Source organism: Coregonus lavaretus (genome assembly GCF_964263955.1).
Source record: "Coregonus lavaretus genome assembly, chromosome: 20".
Taxonomy (NCBI): Eukaryota; Metazoa; Chordata; class Actinopteri; order Salmoniformes; family Salmonidae; genus Coregonus; species Coregonus lavaretus.
Window position 1 is genome coordinate 41,680,737 of NC_140007.1, and position 16,461 is coordinate 41,697,197.

General features: G+C 41.2%; 1 protein-coding gene across 2 annotated transcripts in view; it reads right to left on the reverse strand.

Annotated features, from left to right (window-relative positions):
• LOC311147892 (copine-9-like) overlaps positions 1 to 14,689 on the reverse strand; it is a gene marked incomplete at both ends in the record, with an annotated part of 113,317 nt that extends 98,628 nt beyond the window's left edge. The window contains 2 exons of one of the 2 annotated variants that reach the window (XM_084184722.1): positions 8,612 to 8,652; positions 14,607 to 14,689. In XM_084184722.1, the coding sequence (XP_084040848.1) occupies positions 8,612 to 8,652; positions 14,607 to 14,686 (121 nt within the window). The remainder of the gene's footprint in view (positions 1 to 8,611; positions 8,653 to 14,606) is intronic. The other variant, XM_084184721.1, reaches the window with a different exon arrangement.
• Positions 14,690 to 16,461: the final 1,772 nt, after the last annotated feature.

Below are 16,461 nucleotides of genomic sequence, written 5' to 3' on the forward strand. Positions count from 1 at the left end.
CAGAGCACCATTAAATCCATTATAAAAAAATGGAAAGAATATGGCACCACAACAAACCTGACAAGAGAGGGCAGCCCACCAAAACTCACGGACCAGGCAAGGAGGGCATTAATCAGAGACGCAACAAAGAGACCAAAGATAACCCTGAAGGAGCTGCAAAGCTCCACAGGAGTATCTGTCCATAGGACCACTTTAAGCTGTACACTCCACAGAGCTGGGCTTTATGGAAGAGTGGCCAGAAAAAAGCCATTGCTTAAAGAAAAAATAAGCAAACGTTTGGTGTTCGCCAAAAGGCATGTGGGAGACTCCCCAAACATATAGAAGAAGGTACTCTGGTCAGATGAGACTAAAATGTAGCTTTTTGGCCATCAAGGAAAACGCTATGTCTGGCGCATACCGAACACCACTCATCACCCCGAGAACACCCTCCCCACAGTGAAGCATTGTGATGGCAGCATCATGCTGTGGGGATGTTTTTCATCGGCAGGGACTGGGAAACTGGTCAGAATTGAAGGAATGATGGATGGCGCTAAATACAGGGAAATTCGAGGGAAACCTGTTTCAGTCTTCCAGAGATTTGAGACTAGGACGGAGGTTCACCTTCCAGCAGGACAATGACCCTAAGCATACTGCTAAAGCAACACTCGAGTGGTTTAAGGGGAAACATTTAAATGTCTTGGAATGGCCTAGTCAAAGCCCAGACCTCAATCCAATTGAGAATCTGTGGTATGGCAAAGATTGCTGTACACCAGCGAAACCCATCCAACTTGAAGGAGCAGGAGCAGTTTTGCCTTGAAGAATGGGCAAAAATCCCAGTGGCTAGATGTGCCAAGCTTATAGAGACATACCCCAAGAGACTTGCAGCTGTAATCGCTGCAAAGGGTGGCTCTACAAAGTATTGACTTTGGTGGGGTGAATAGTTATGCACGCTCAAGTTCTGTTTTTTTTTCTTATTTCTTGTTTGTTCCACAATAAAAAATATTTTGCATCTTCAAAGTGGTAGGCATGTTGTGTAAATCAAATGATACAAACCCCCCCAAAATCAATTTTAATTCCAGGTTGTAAGGCAACAAAATAGGAAAAATGCCAAGGGGGGGGTGAATACTTTCGCACGACACTGTATGAGAGCTCACAGTAGTGCCCTGTAGTCTAATTCTAAAATCTAACAGGGCCTGTTTGAGCCATAGTTAGCTCCTAGCAGTGCAGCCCATTAAAATATGTAACTCTGCTCTGTCAACAAAGTAAACAGCTTCAGTAGATATCAGGGGTGCCTTGCAGAAACAGCCTTTGAACAACAATATGGAGCGAATCATTCAAAGGAGATAAGAAGTGCTTCCTTGACCTCTGGTATACTGGAGGATTCCTCCAGGATGAGAGAGACACTAGTACTCCTTTAGATTAATCTACATTTGGGGAGAGATGAGCGAAGTCCAACTAGGCTTGGGCGATATACCGTTTATACCGTATACCTGGGGTATTTCAAAATATGGTTTGCTAACTTACTAGCTAAGTGGGTAGATGTCAAGATCAAGCTTCTTGGTCACAGCAGAGACATTCAATCCTCTCCTGGATCAAGATCCCTGTTGCCTAAATTGTTTTGTGCTTCCACAAAACAGAAATAGTGCCCGTTGTGTGCACATTCGGTAATACCGTATACCCCGGTAGGTACAAAAACGGTATGAAAATCTGGATACCGCCCAACCCTAAACCTAACTCCCAGCAGCAGATTGATTGTTTGCTTTATGGAAGGTGACTGGGAGAGGATAGCCCATCTGGTGGGATACAGCAGAGCCAAATCCAAAGGAGCTGCATGCCAACTCTTCTCCTTTGGCTTCAGGACCAGGTAACCAGGTGAACTGAACTTCAATTCCATCAGCCTTACTATCGAATCCATTATGCTGAGTGTTGAGGTAGCCATTACAAAAACGATTCACAATTCTATCATACTGTACAACAGAGATTATTGGCAAAGTAATAAAAAAAAATACATGCAGACACAACTTCCTATTAGATCTTGGCCCCAATGATGAACCTATGGCCCAGTACATCACTGGGGCCAAGCTTCCTGCCATCCAGGACCTCTATACCAGGCGGTGTCAGAGGAAGGCCCTAAAAATTGTCAGACTCCAGCCACCCTAGTCAGACTGTTCTCTCTGCTACCGCACGGCAAGCGGTACCGCAGCGCCAAGTCTAGGTCCAAAAGGCTTCTTAACAGCTTCTACCCCCAAGCCATAAGACTCCTGAAAAGCTAATCATGGCTACCCAGACTATTTGCATTGCCCCCCCCCCACCCCACTCCCACCCCCTCTTTTACGCTGCTGCTACTCTGTTTATTATCTATGCATAGTCACTTTAACTTTACCCACATGTACATATTACCTCAATTACCTCGACTAACCGGTGCCCCCACACATTGACTCTGTACCGGTACACCCTGTATATAGCCTTTTAAATTATTTGCTATTTTTTCTTTATCTATTTTTTACTTAACACTTTTTTTTCCTTTTTTTTTCTTAAAAACTGCATTGTTGGTTAAGGGCTTGTAAGTAACCATTTCACTGTAAGGTCTACACCTGTTGTATTCGGCGCATGTGGCAAATACAATTTGATTTGATTTGATTTGAGATCTGAAAAGAGACCCGTCACAAGTCTAGCTTGATTAGGATGACAGTGCATTACATCATCCTGTCTAAAATGCATGCAAAAGGGCAAAATACCAGACAATATTCTTTATACTGTTAATTTATTTGGGTGTGAATCAAGTTGAAGTAAGCAGAGGGTACTTTTGTGGTCTATGATAAATGATCTTACATAGTTGCATGGATGTTTATTACACTGTTGATTGCCATAGGCTGGTTTTTGGATTTGCATTGCAAAAATAATCACAGTGGAAGCAGGCCTAAAACCTCCTTGCTTGTGGGCATTGCATAAAAGCTGCTTGATATGAGGAACACAGGATGATGGAGTGAGGCGCCAAAGAGAGGAGGAATATGTTTGCTTGGCAGAAAGAGAGAGAAATTATTCACCCACAAACACATCAAGCCGGTCACGGATTGAGGGATACGGTGCAGGTTTCAGGACTTGACTGTCAGAAATCCCCCCTAAAATCTCTCACAGCAATTTAGTAGAGGGAGGATAGGGTTTAGATCCCGGCTAATCTATGGGGGGGGTCGCTACCCCTGAATGAGCCATACGTCTGGAACCCCCTAAACCCCCGTGTGGATCTGCTTTAACAAGGTCACACACAAACACCACCAGTCTGAACACATAGCGATGGGACAATGGCAGCTATGAGTGACACTTCTGAGTCCTTATAGCTGACACATCGCAAACTTGAAACAGAGAAGACACATACTAGGGCTGATCCCATTTAGTCGACTGGTCCATTGTTTTGTTTGATAGGCCGTTGGTCGACCGAGATTTCAGTTGTCGAGCAATAGCATAAAATAAAATAAAAATCACGCTGTAAAAGACACCTGTCTGACTTGCTCCTGTCTGAGTGGAGGAGGAGGGTGGGGGGGAGAAGGAGGAGGTTCTTTAAACCAAAATAACCAGCAGCCCAACTTATTTAAAATCATAAACCACATTGCTGATGGCAGTAATGTTATGCCTGCAGGATGGTCATCTGTAAAGGTAGTTCTGACTATAGTATGGATATATAAGGCTGCCAATGAGAGGGTGGCGTAGGTGGCTAGAAAGGGTCAATTTTAGCTGTGTCATGATTCTAAAAGAGTGGAGAAATCAATAGAAAATGTTATAAATATAAATGACCATGACTGCACACTTCAGTTTTATAAAAGCTTTATTCCTACTTAAAAAGAGCCACGGCAAAACAATGATTAATGATAGTCAGTGTGGGTGAAATTGCAGCTTTTAAATTAATCTACAGGGGAGACCTACACAACTCGTATTCAAATATGACCTTTTGAAAATTACAATTATGATCTTAAATTAGACCCACGGCAGGGACTAGCGTTTCCAAGCCTCGATCAGGGAGTATAACTTAATGAATAATAGGTTTGTGAAGGTATTGAACCTGCTTCAATTACTTGTAATGACTTATCGGGAAATGATCTCAGTAGGGAAGCAGCTTCCTTTCTGAAATGGACTGAACAGGTTTTTCCACACGGCCTACATTTACGTCACATAGCAGACGCTCTTATCCAGAGCAATTTACAGTAGAAATTAGGGTAACGTGCCTTGCTCAAGGGCACATTGACAGATTTTTCAACTAATCTGCTCAGGGATTTGAACCAACGACCTTTCGGTTACTGGCCCAAAGCTCTTAACTGCTTACTCCCTTCATATTCAAGAGGCTGGTGGTTCTGCATCGGTGCGGGAGTCCAACTACTTGAGTCATACAGATCAGCTATTGTAAGCTATGGAAAGCAATTGTCTCATTCTGACCAATTTACTATATGCAAAATGTGAAATCTTCAGATCATTGTTATAGGAACAGTCCTTTCTTGACTGTCATCATGTTTAACTAGTTTGGACGGAGATAAAAGCGATATTTTTACATTTAGCAGACGCTCTTATCTAGAGTGACTTACAGTAATGAGTGCATACATTTCCGTACTTTTGTACTGGTCCCCCACGGGAATCGAACCCTCAACTCTGGCGTTGCAAGCGCCATGCTCTACCAAGTGGTGCAATATACAGAACAGTGAAGTGCTCTAAAACAAAGGACATATCTCATACATCACATTATGTATATCGCGTGCCAATCAAAGAGTTTATGCTCGGAACTCAATTTTATTTTTAGGATCCCAACTCTAAGAAGCAATAACAATACGGAATGGATTTCAGTGAGAGGGATTTGTGAGACCAGTTTATCTCCTCAAGGGCAGTCCATGCTTGGAAATAATTAGGTGAGCCTGGATCATATGGAGATATAAGGAGTGACTATGGGTCAATGGGAGAAGTCCTCTCCACCAACCCCTAGTTAAGTTGGAATTCATACAACACTTTGAAAGCACTGTCCATGACAGACTAAAGTCCATGACAGAAAAAAAAGTCCATGACAGAAAAAAGGCCACGACAGACAAAAGGCTATGGCCAATAACGTACTGTACTCTGAATAACTGAAACAGTTTCTGGTTTCTAAAATTCAAGAAACTGAAATACACTCTCCCATTCTTCTCTGGAGATCCTCTCAAGCTCTGTCAGGTTGGATGGGGAGCGTCGCTGCACAGCTTTTATCAGGTCTCTCCAGAGATGTTCAATCGGGTTCAAGTCTGGGCTCTGGCTGGGCCACTCAAGGACATTGAGACTTGTCCCGAAGCCAGTCCTGCGTTGTCTTGGCTGTGTGCTTAGAGTCGTTGTTCTGTTGGAAGGTGAACCTTCGCCCCAGTCTGAGGTCCTGAGCCTTCTGGAGCAGGTTTTCATCAAGGATTTCTCTGTACTTTGCTCCGTTCATCTTTCTCTCGATCCTGACTAGTATCCCAGTCCCTGCCGCTGAAAAACATCCGCACAGCATGATGCTGCCACCACCATGCTTCACCGTAGGGATGGTATTGGCCAGGTGATGAGCGGTGCCTGGTTTCCTCCAGACGTGACGCTTGGCATTCAGGCCAAAGAGTTCAATCTTGGTTTCATCAGACCAGAGAATCTTGTTTCTCATGGGCCGAGTCCTTTAGGTGCCTTTTGGCAAACTCCAAGCGGGCTGTCATGTGCCTTTTACTGAGGAGTGGCTTCAGTCTGGCCACTCTACCATAAAGGCCTGATTGGTGGAGTGCTGCAGAGATGGTTGTCCTTCTGGAAGGTTCTCCCATCTCCACAGAGGAACTCTCGAGCTCTGTCAGCGTGACCATCGGGTTCTTGTCACCTCCCTGACCAAGGCCCTTCTCCCCCGATTGCTCAGTTTGGTCGGGCGGCCAGCTCTAGGAAGAGTCTTGGTGGTTCCAAACTTCTTCCATTTAAGGATGATGGAGGCCACTCTGTTCTTGGGGACCTTCAATGCTGCAGACATTTTTTGGTACCCTTCCCCAGATCTGTGCCTCGACACAATCCTGTCTCGGAGCTCTACGGACAATTACTTCGACCTCATAGCTTGGTTTTTGCTCTGACATGCACTGTCAACTGTGTGACCTTATATAGACAGGTGTGTGCCTTTCCAAATCATGTCCAATCAATTGAATTTACCACAGGTGGACTCCAATCAAGTTGTAGGAACATCTCAAGGATGATCAATGGAAACAGGATGCACCTGAGCTCAATTTCGAGTCTCATAGCAAAGGATCTGAATACTTATGTAAAGAAGATATTTCTGTTTTTTTATTTTGAATACATTTGCACACATTTCTAAAAATGTGTTTTCGCTTTGTCATTATGGGGTATTGTGTGTAGATTGATGAGGACATTTTATTTTATTTAATCAATTTTAGAATAAGGCTGCAACGTAACAAAATGTGGAAAAAGTGAAGGGGTCTGAATATTTTCCGAATGCACTGTGTGTATGTATGTATGTCTGTATGTATATATATATGCTACTGCTCGACAAAAAAAAATCTTGATCGACCAACAGCCTATCGACCAAACAATCGACTAATTGGGGTCAGCCCTAATGAACACAAAATTAAAACAGCATAACACACACACACACACAACATAACATAACATAAAGCACTTAGACACACATGGGTAATTGCACAGGTACATAGACAAAACACTAGGTTATTCAATCACGGACAAACACGCATGCAACAATCTATTTAACTTCTCATAGCAAAGAAAGCCCCGGCAAAGAATTGGTACAAGGACAAAGTGATTATGTCTGAGCCATCATTAAATTAGCTATGTGTTCTGAGCATTTCTTCTATTTACACAAAACCTGCACAGAAACACACAAGCATACAAACACAAAGTCAGCAATCTAAGTGATTGGTTAGTTGATAGCGCAAACTAGAAGAGGAAAAACATCCATATCACATTCTCATCACAGAACCTGTCGGAGATTAGGCAGTGCACCTACGGCCTAAATCAATTAAGGACCAAACTCATAACCACAGACCCCCATCTCTGAGTATCTTGCGGGGCTGTTCCTGTTGCTAATGTGCACTTTCATCAGAGCCCCATGGTGTCTCTGTCTCTGTGGGACTGCTGTGGTGACATCCAGCCCCCTGAGCCCTGTCCCGTCAGCTCAAAGCTGTCACCCTGTACTGACCCCAACCTGACAAACTGTTGACCAACATATAGTAGAGCTCACCAAACAACACTAGAGCATGAATCATTTCTGCATTGTATAAAGCATTTGAAGAACATAACAAAATATAGGCCAAGTAGAGGGTTATTTCATTCCTGAGCTCCAAAGTGTCCTGTGCAGTTTATATGTAGAGTCCCCATTGTAAAGAGCAATCTGACATACTCAAAACAAAGTGAAATGAGAGGACATGAATAGGAGTGAAAACAAATGTCTACACGTGAAATAGATCAGAGCCATGTATTTATAGAGTTGGGCCAACTTGTAGAATTGTGAATATTGTTCTAATTTTAGACATTCAGTTACATAGCATTATTTAAATATCCCCCATGTAATGTTAATGGGGCGCTAACATGGCTGCCATAGAATGCTGTAGTGTCATGTAAATCCATCATAATGCAGAAACACCAATGTCCTAACCATAGAATTAGTAAATAGAATAATACTAGTAATTTAATAGGATCTCTATGGTCCCAACTCTCTAAATATATGGCTCTGGATCAGATCAAAAACTCTGAGTCAAACAGATAACACTGCAACTGTGGTTGTGTTTCTGAGACCAAATCTTTGAGCCAAGCAGAAACTAGTGAAAAACTGAGATGGTAACCTACGTGACTTTGAAGACCAACAGATAGGAGTAAATGCTGAGTAAAACAGATGTTAAAACTGACTATGAACCTGTGATGTGTAATCTCTACAATTTTTCCAATGTCATCATATTTCAAATCTCAGAATTGCGCTTCTCAGAAATGACAAATTTCGGTGTAACCATTCAAATAGCAAGACAAAAATGTTCTCCTCTCCTCAGTCTTCAATCAGCTGTTTTTTTAAACGGTTATGATGGATGTTCTATTTTCATGACGGTCTTCATCCATAACTGTTTGGTTACACAGTTATTGTACCAGCCCTATTTCTGTGTATCTGGATAAAATAAACAGCTTTATAAAATAAATGTGCATAACGGAATGTTCATAACATCCGGTCCCTGAAGTTTTTGTAAAAATGACAGAACCAACTCCGTGAACAAAACCAAATCAATTTACTTGAGTATATTCTGGAAAGATAGGACAAATGCATGCATGGAATTCCACACATTCTGATAAACATTCGCTCAAAAAGATGAAGGCGATGGAGACGGAGAGGGACACGGAGAGGGAGACGGAGAGGGAGAGGGAGAGGGAGACGGAGAGGGAGAGGGAGAGGGAGACGGAGAGGGAGAGGGAGAGGGAGAGGGAGAGGGAGAGGGAGAGGGAGAGGGAGACGGAGAGGGAGAGGGAGAGGGAGAGGGAGACGGAGAGGGAGACGGAGAGGGAGAGGGAGAGGGAGACGGAGAGGGAGACGGAGAGGGAGAGGGAGACGGAGAGGGAGACGGAGACGGAGAGGGAGACGGAGACGGAGAGGGACACGTACCAGGATCAGACTTGGAGAATGTGTCCACATCCAGAAGATCCCTGGGAAAGAAAAGGAAAAAAAAGAACTATTTTAAAATCAGACTTTTTTTTAACCTTCATACATTTTCTTCAAGGTCACTGCAGCACTCACTTTAACATTTTTCAATGAAACCTTTGTTCGCTTGTTAGTACATCAAATTCTCATTGAAATACACCTTGACATTAAACACTTGTTAATTTCCCTCCTCAAAACAAAAATGTATTACATACAGGTAACTGCCAAAATAATGGAAACACCAACAAAGCGTCTTAATAGGACGTTGGGCCACCACCAGCTGCCAGAACAGCTTCAATGCGCCTCGGCACAGATTCTCCAAGTGTCTGGAACTCTATTGGAGGGATGCAACACCATTCTATTGGAGGGATGCAACACCATTCTATTGGAGGGGTGCAACACCATTATATTGGAGGGATGCAACACCATTCTATTGGAGGGGTGCAACACCATTCTATTGAAGGGATGCAACACCATTCTATTGGAGGGGTGCAACACCATTCTATTGGAGGGGTGCAACACCATTCTTCCATGAGAAATTCCATAATTTTGTGTTTTGTTGATGGTGGTGGAAAACGCTGTCTCAGGCACTGCTCCAGAATCTCCCATAAGTGTTTAATTGGGTTGAGATCTGGTGACTGAGGCAGCCATGACATATGGTATATATCATTTTCATGCTCATCAAACCATTCAGTGACCACTCGTGCTGTGCCCTGTGGATGGCAGCATTGTCATCCTATGGGGGCATAGCCATGGTAGCCAAAATAATGGCCTGCCCAGCATTTTTTATACATTACCCTAATCATGATGTATTGTTAATTGCTTAATTAACTTAGAAACCACACTTGTTGAAGCACCAGCTTCCAATATACTTTGTACCCCTCATTTACTCAAGTATTTCCATTATTTGGGCAGTTACCTGTATATCATTTCAAAATGCTGTTGCCTATCAACGAAGAGCTGGAGGCAGAATTCATTGGAGAAAACAACAGTGATGAGCTGAACTGATTATCATTCAAATGATTGTCATTATTTAACTATTGGTAACATTTTATTTATGTTTTGCGTGTTCCTCTGTTGTAGAAATACATTTATTCTGCGAGAAAAACAAATGAATAATACAGAAACAAAATACATAACAGATCAGTCAGTGTGTATTGGGTGGCACCATAAAACTGTAGGCTACATACAGTACCTTCAGAAAGTATTCACACCCCTTGACTTTTTCCACATTTTGTTGTGATACAAGGTGGGATTAAAATGGATGTAATTGTCATTTTTGGTCCACGATCTGCACAAAATACTCTGTAATGTCAAGGTGGGAAAAACAATCTAACCAATTCTAACCATATTTTCACATGTATTAAAGCTGCAATATGTAACTTTTTGGGCAACCCGACCAAATGTACATAGAAATGCGAGTTATAGATCTGTCATTCTCACTGAAAGCAAGTCTAAGAAGTGGTAGATCGGTTCTATGTGCGCTATTTCTATGCTTCTGTTTTTTAAGTTTCGTTTTTTGCATCTTTTACTTTTGGTTTTGTACACCAGCTTCAAAACATCAAAAAATAAAATATTTTTGGTTATTCAAAATATATTTCACAGCGGTTTAGATGGTACAATGATTCTCTACACTAGTTATTAATTGTTTTGTCACAAACTGAAATTAGGCGAACAGTTTGAATTTTTGAAACCAGGAAATGGGGGAGTGATTTCTGCATATTGCACCTTTAATGAAAAATAAAACACTGATATAACTTAATTACATAAGTATTCAACCGCAAGTCAATACATGTTAGAATCACCTTTGGCAGCGATTACAGCTGTGCGTCTTTCTGGGTAAATTCTTCAAGCTCTGTCAAATTGGTTGTTGATCATTGCTAGACAGCCATTTTCAAGTATTGCCATAGATTTTCAACCGATTAACTTGGCCACTCAGGAACATTCTATGTTGTGTTGGTAAGCAACTCCAGTGTATATTTGGCCTTGTGTTTTAGGTTATTGTCCTGCTGAAAGGTGAATTAGTCTCCCAGTGTCTGTTGAAAAGTTGACGGAACCAGGTTTTCCTCTAGGATTTTGCCTGTGTTTAGCTCCATTCCGTTTCTTTTTATAATAAAAAACCCTCTAGTCCTTGCCGATGACAAGCATATCCATAACATGATGCAGCCACCACCATGCTTGAAAATACGAAGAGTGGTACTCAGTTGTGTGTTGGGTTGGATTTGCCCCAAACATAGCGCTTTGTATTCAGGATATAAAGTTAATTTCTCTGCCACATTTTTTGCAGTATTACTTTAGTGCCATATTTTGTACAGGCTTCCTTCTTTTCACTCTGTCATTTAGGTTAGTATTGTAAAGTAACTACAATGTTGTTGATCCATCCTCAGTTTCTTCCTATCACAGCCATTAAACTAAATAACTGTTTTAAAGTCACCATTGGCCTCATTGCCAGGTCGCAGTTGTAAATGAGAACTTGTTCTCTACTGGCTTACCTGGTTAAATAAAGGTGAAATAAAAAATTTAAAAATTAAAATTATCCTCAACTTATTTAGGCTTGCCATAACAAAGGGGTTGAATACTTACTGACTCAAGACATCAGCTTTTCATTTTAAATTAATTTTTAAACATTTCCTAAAAACATAATTCCACTTTGACATTTTGTGTGTAGGACAGTGACAAAATCTAAATTGAATCAGTGACACAAAATCTAAATTTTAATCTATTTAAAATTCAGGCTGTAACACAACAACATTTTGAAAGACAGTAGTGTGAATACCTTCTGAAGGCATTGTAATTGTATAAGACTGAAGTGGCATACATAATCAATTAGATCACACAGTCAGTGGACAGAACCTCTATTCTATATGAATTTTGGCCCTGTGCATGAAAAACAATGACCTCCCACTGGGCACAGACATCAGTTCAACGTCTTGTTTTGATTTAGATTTGATGTTGATTTAGATTAAATGTTGACCATCTCATTTGATTGAGGGTAAAAGTTGGGTATAAAAAAAAGACAAATTCCCCAAATTCCTTTTACGTTGACGACTTTTTGAAAATCCAATCAGTTTTCCACATTGATTCAATGTCATCACATTGATTTTTTGGGGGGGTAAAATGACATGGACACAACTTTGATTCAACCAATTTGTACACAGTGGGCTTATTTCCCATTTCATATACAGAAAATGTCAGTAAAATAACCATTTTAAAAGGCCAGAATGACCTCGCAACCCAATCTAGAGCACAGGAGGCTGCTGAGGCTCATAATAATGTCCGGAACGGAGTTACTGGAATGGCATCAAACACCTGGAAACCATTTTTGATGTATTTGATACCGTTCCAGTCATTCGCACGAGCCCGTTCTCCCCAATTAAGGTGCCACCAACCTCCTGTGATCTAGAGGTACACAAAATGTATACCTCTATCAAAATGGCAGTCCCAAGGTAATAGGCACATGCATGGTCCATTTACAGGTACTCTGTCCTCATCACATTTTACATTTTAGTCATTTAGCAGACACTCTTATCCAGAGCGACTTACATGAGCAATTAGGGTTAAGTGCCTTGCTCAAGGGCACATCGACAGATTTTTCACCTAGTCGGCTCGGGGATTAGAACCAGCGACCTTTCGGTTACTGGCACAACGCTTTTAACCACTAAGCTACCTGCCGCCCCGTCATCACCTGAGAGTAGGAGATACAAGTTTCAGCTGTCACCACTATAGCACAATACTTGGCACAACAGCGCAAATGTTGGTAATCTAAGTGAGAAATGTATTCTATCTGCCTTGCAAAACATAGTTCAATGCTAACGGAGGTCTGAGTTCAACATCATCCCCCTGTGTACAGGATAAAAAGCATGGTGCGATGTGTGTGACATTATCAGTCACAGTAACCAACTCTTTCCTCCGCCGATGAGGACCGTCTACTGGGACTATATCGTCAGTATTTGAGTCACTGCCATTGGGTTCCTGGTTCATATTATATCAAAGGGGAAACAACTATTCCCCATGACAGAAATGGAAAAGACTCTGTGTCTCTCTGTTGAGCTCTGGACCAGTGAGCTGAGGTACATTTGCCCCACAGCTGGCATGTTTTCCAAAGAAGGTTCCTTTTAGGTTGGCAGTTTGCCAGGCGCAAAACACATCAAGGAAATGAGTTGTTGAGAGCCAGACAAATTAAATCAATGCTGTGGCTGATTGTGTATTCTTCTAGCAATGTTCTATTAGATGTGATAAGAGGAAACGTTGCAGATGTGTCTCACAGAGAACCCCCCTCTTGTTTCTAAGCATGGAGGAAATCCAAAGTTAAGGCTTAGTAATCTCCTAGGAGGCACCAGCAGCCATTCCATTCATTATTCAGGGTCGGGGAGGATTATTGTTTGGTGCCAGTGTTGGCTGGGGTTGTGACCATGGATTTCTGACCATCAGAGACAATTTTTTTAGGACAGACAACACAAAGGCCACTCAGCCAACAGTGTATAGTCGCACAGCATATGAGGAAATATTCTTAATTTGCTCTCCAACAGAGCATAGCAGACTCAGACACCAAAATCCCAGAGCCACATTCTCAATTTTGATCAACAAATGTGAGTCTTGAAATACAACTGCAGTATGACATTCGCTGTCAGTATCAGATATGAGGAATGTAACCTGGCTAGTAGGACGAGTTGCTACAGGATAGTGATAGGGGGCTCAGGGACCATTGAACAGCCTATAGGGACAATACAGTAAAGATACCTGCTAACAGTCCACATCTCTTTTTCATGTAGGATATAGGCTTACTTGACAGTTCATGAACACACATCACCAGTCAAAGTGTTAGAGGCCCTTGTAAACTCACATTAGTTTGTCATATTGCAGATGCCTTGTGAAACCTCTATACGTGCTGTTGGTTTCGTAAAAAGTAGTACTGTAGGTTACGGCACGTCAACGTTTATCTGTGGTTAATAAATCGCAAGTCTCAGTGTGATTCGCCACTAACCTTTCCGGAAAATAACATGTCTGAAAACAAACACGTACTGCTGTGGAAAACACTGGAATGGCTGAGACCTAGACAGCAGAAAATGTAGCACATTTTCAAAAATGTCTCCCCCAAAAACAGTAAGTCCATTTGTTTCCTGAGCTATAACATACTGTCCTGTACTGTATAGATTATATTGGACCTGCCGTTGTATGCATTTATTTCTAAATCGATTGCTGTGTCAAATAACCAACCAATTTCACAGATTATATACAGTGCCTGGGCTTTTTAATCACATTTATGCACACTGGAAACTGATTGGATTAAACGTTTGACTGTGAAAAGGATGCCAAGGGGGCAACAACAGGCAAATGTGCTATTGCGGGCTGCGTGCAGAGGTAGAGGAGCCTGCTTATTATTGAAGTACTGTATTTAGAGAAGGACAGAATGGCTAAAGTTTTCATGAAGACAATTACGTGCAAAATGTGGGTATATACTCCACACACGTCATAGTTTGTTCAAAGGTAGCCAAGCTCTATCGTATTTATGATTCTAGGCTATACCTGCTTGAGGTGATTAATCGATGGCCACACCACAACATTATCCAGTCTTGGTGCCTGGCACCTCCAACACTGTTGACTACACAGGGCTGAAGTATGGTCAGTCACATATTGGCACACCTTCGAAGGTGTATCAGGAAAGAGGTTAATGGACATGCGTGCATGCATGCATGAGGGGAAACAATACTTTTAACATATTTATACTGTATGCTTGGGATTCTAAAATTGTTAGAATGTTGACTAAATTAAGAGAAATATCTAACTTGGTATGCAAACTTAATTATCTTTAACACAGAAAATGTGCTCTAAATAATGATAATCAAATATTAGCACACATCTCATCTGCATGTTGTGAGATAATTTCAATACAAGACCTTTCACTTATAGATGACATTGTCCTGTAATTTTACATTTCATCATACATTCATGAGCTTACCTGCATGACACGGTAACTTCTATTTTAGTTGCAGGAACGATGTTGTTCAGCGGATCGAACTCCCCTATTGATGCCATCATCGCGACTCTGAAGTTTCTCTCTTTAAATTTGCACGTTTCAAGCTATTCTGGTGAAATATTTCAAGAATATTATCGACCATTAAAAACTTAAATCAGACCACAAGTTAGTGGTAAAGCCATATCTGTCTTCATTGAGTTTTGGAAAGAAGCGAGTCTTCTTTGCATTAGAGAGGAAAGCAATTCATCCTTTACGGTGTAGCTTAGAGGAGTACTGAAGCGCGTGCCAATGGATTCCCTTCAACTTATATTCTTCCAGCGCTTTCGACAGGTGGTGTTAGAAGCACGGTGTGCACATTTGCTGAAGGTATTTCTTTGGCAAATATTGTATTATTTGTTTCGTTCACTGATATCATTTCAACCTTGAATGTATTTGTTTATTCGATCTATTTATTGTTTGACACATTTTAATATTATTGCATTGATTGACACGAACAGACAGTCGTCATTGTATCCTGTATAATTAAGCAACAAATCAAGCCATAATTCAAATGTAGGATATTTTTGGTCTGGATACAGAAATAAAATAAGTCTAAATCTGAAACACATTCGTTCATCTAAGTACTTATTATTGAGTAGTATGAATTATTTATAATTTCCCTTCACCAAAACAGGCCACCTAGTCTGCGTTTACACAGGCAGCCCGGTTCTGATGTTTTTCCCACTAATTGGTCTTTTGACCAATCACATCAGATCTTTTCACATCAGATCTTTTTCTGAGCTGATCTGATTAGTCAAAAGACCAATTAGTGAAGACCAAAAATCAGAATTGGGATGTCTGTGTAAATGCAGCCTCAGTAATGCAGACTGTGTTTTCCCACTGGGCACACAATGGTTGAATCAATGTTGTTTCCACGTAATTTCAATGATATTAGGTTGAACCAACGTGGAATAGACTTTGAATTGATGTTGGTGCCCAGTCGGCTGTTTGTATTGACAGTATTTTCTTAGTTTAACAGATAGTTTTTTCTCCTCCAATCCCCTCTATTTTATACATGCACTTTTCACAGCATGCAATACTGTTGAGACATAAACAAACAAAAAACGTTGTCTGAGATTGAGCAGTCTAAAAAATACTGAAACTGAGGAATGTTTATGGCTAACGTTAATTGAAGAAAATTAAAATAAACCATATTCAGGTGCAAAGTGTCACAGGCAGCCTAAACTTACAGCCATAGATGCTAACTACCTTTTGCGCCTATTACTGAAGGTATCTTCTTCCCGGGGGACTTTTGTTAAGGGCCCCGACACTCAAAGGTTAAATCACTACACACCTTTCTAGGGTTAGTGTTCACACACGGCCATATCTCCATGTTACAGTGCGTGTTTACGGAAGACAGACGAAAGACAGACGAAAGACGGAGGCGACTACCTGTGCTAATTAGCTATCTAGCATGCGCCAAACACCTGTGATAAAGCCAGTTAAAACAGTGTACAGTAAATGTATATTTTGCATTTGTGAAATTATTTTGATGTGATATGAAAGTAAAGGGCTTTATGTTTCTAGAACCATATCACAATTGAGAATCGATTCACGTTTAGATGGAGTATTTGGCTATTTTGTCTCCCAGAGCCAGTCTACCTCTGAAAATAACATCCCACTGCGCACACACTGGTTGAATCAATGTTGTTTCCACGTCATTTCAACAAGTTTATGTTGAACCAACGTGGAATAGATGTTGAATTGACGTCTGTGCCCAGTGGGATATAAAGTCCTTGGACCTGGAGGATTAACGGTAGGCTCGTCTACACTACTTAAGAGTACATTCTAAGGCAGC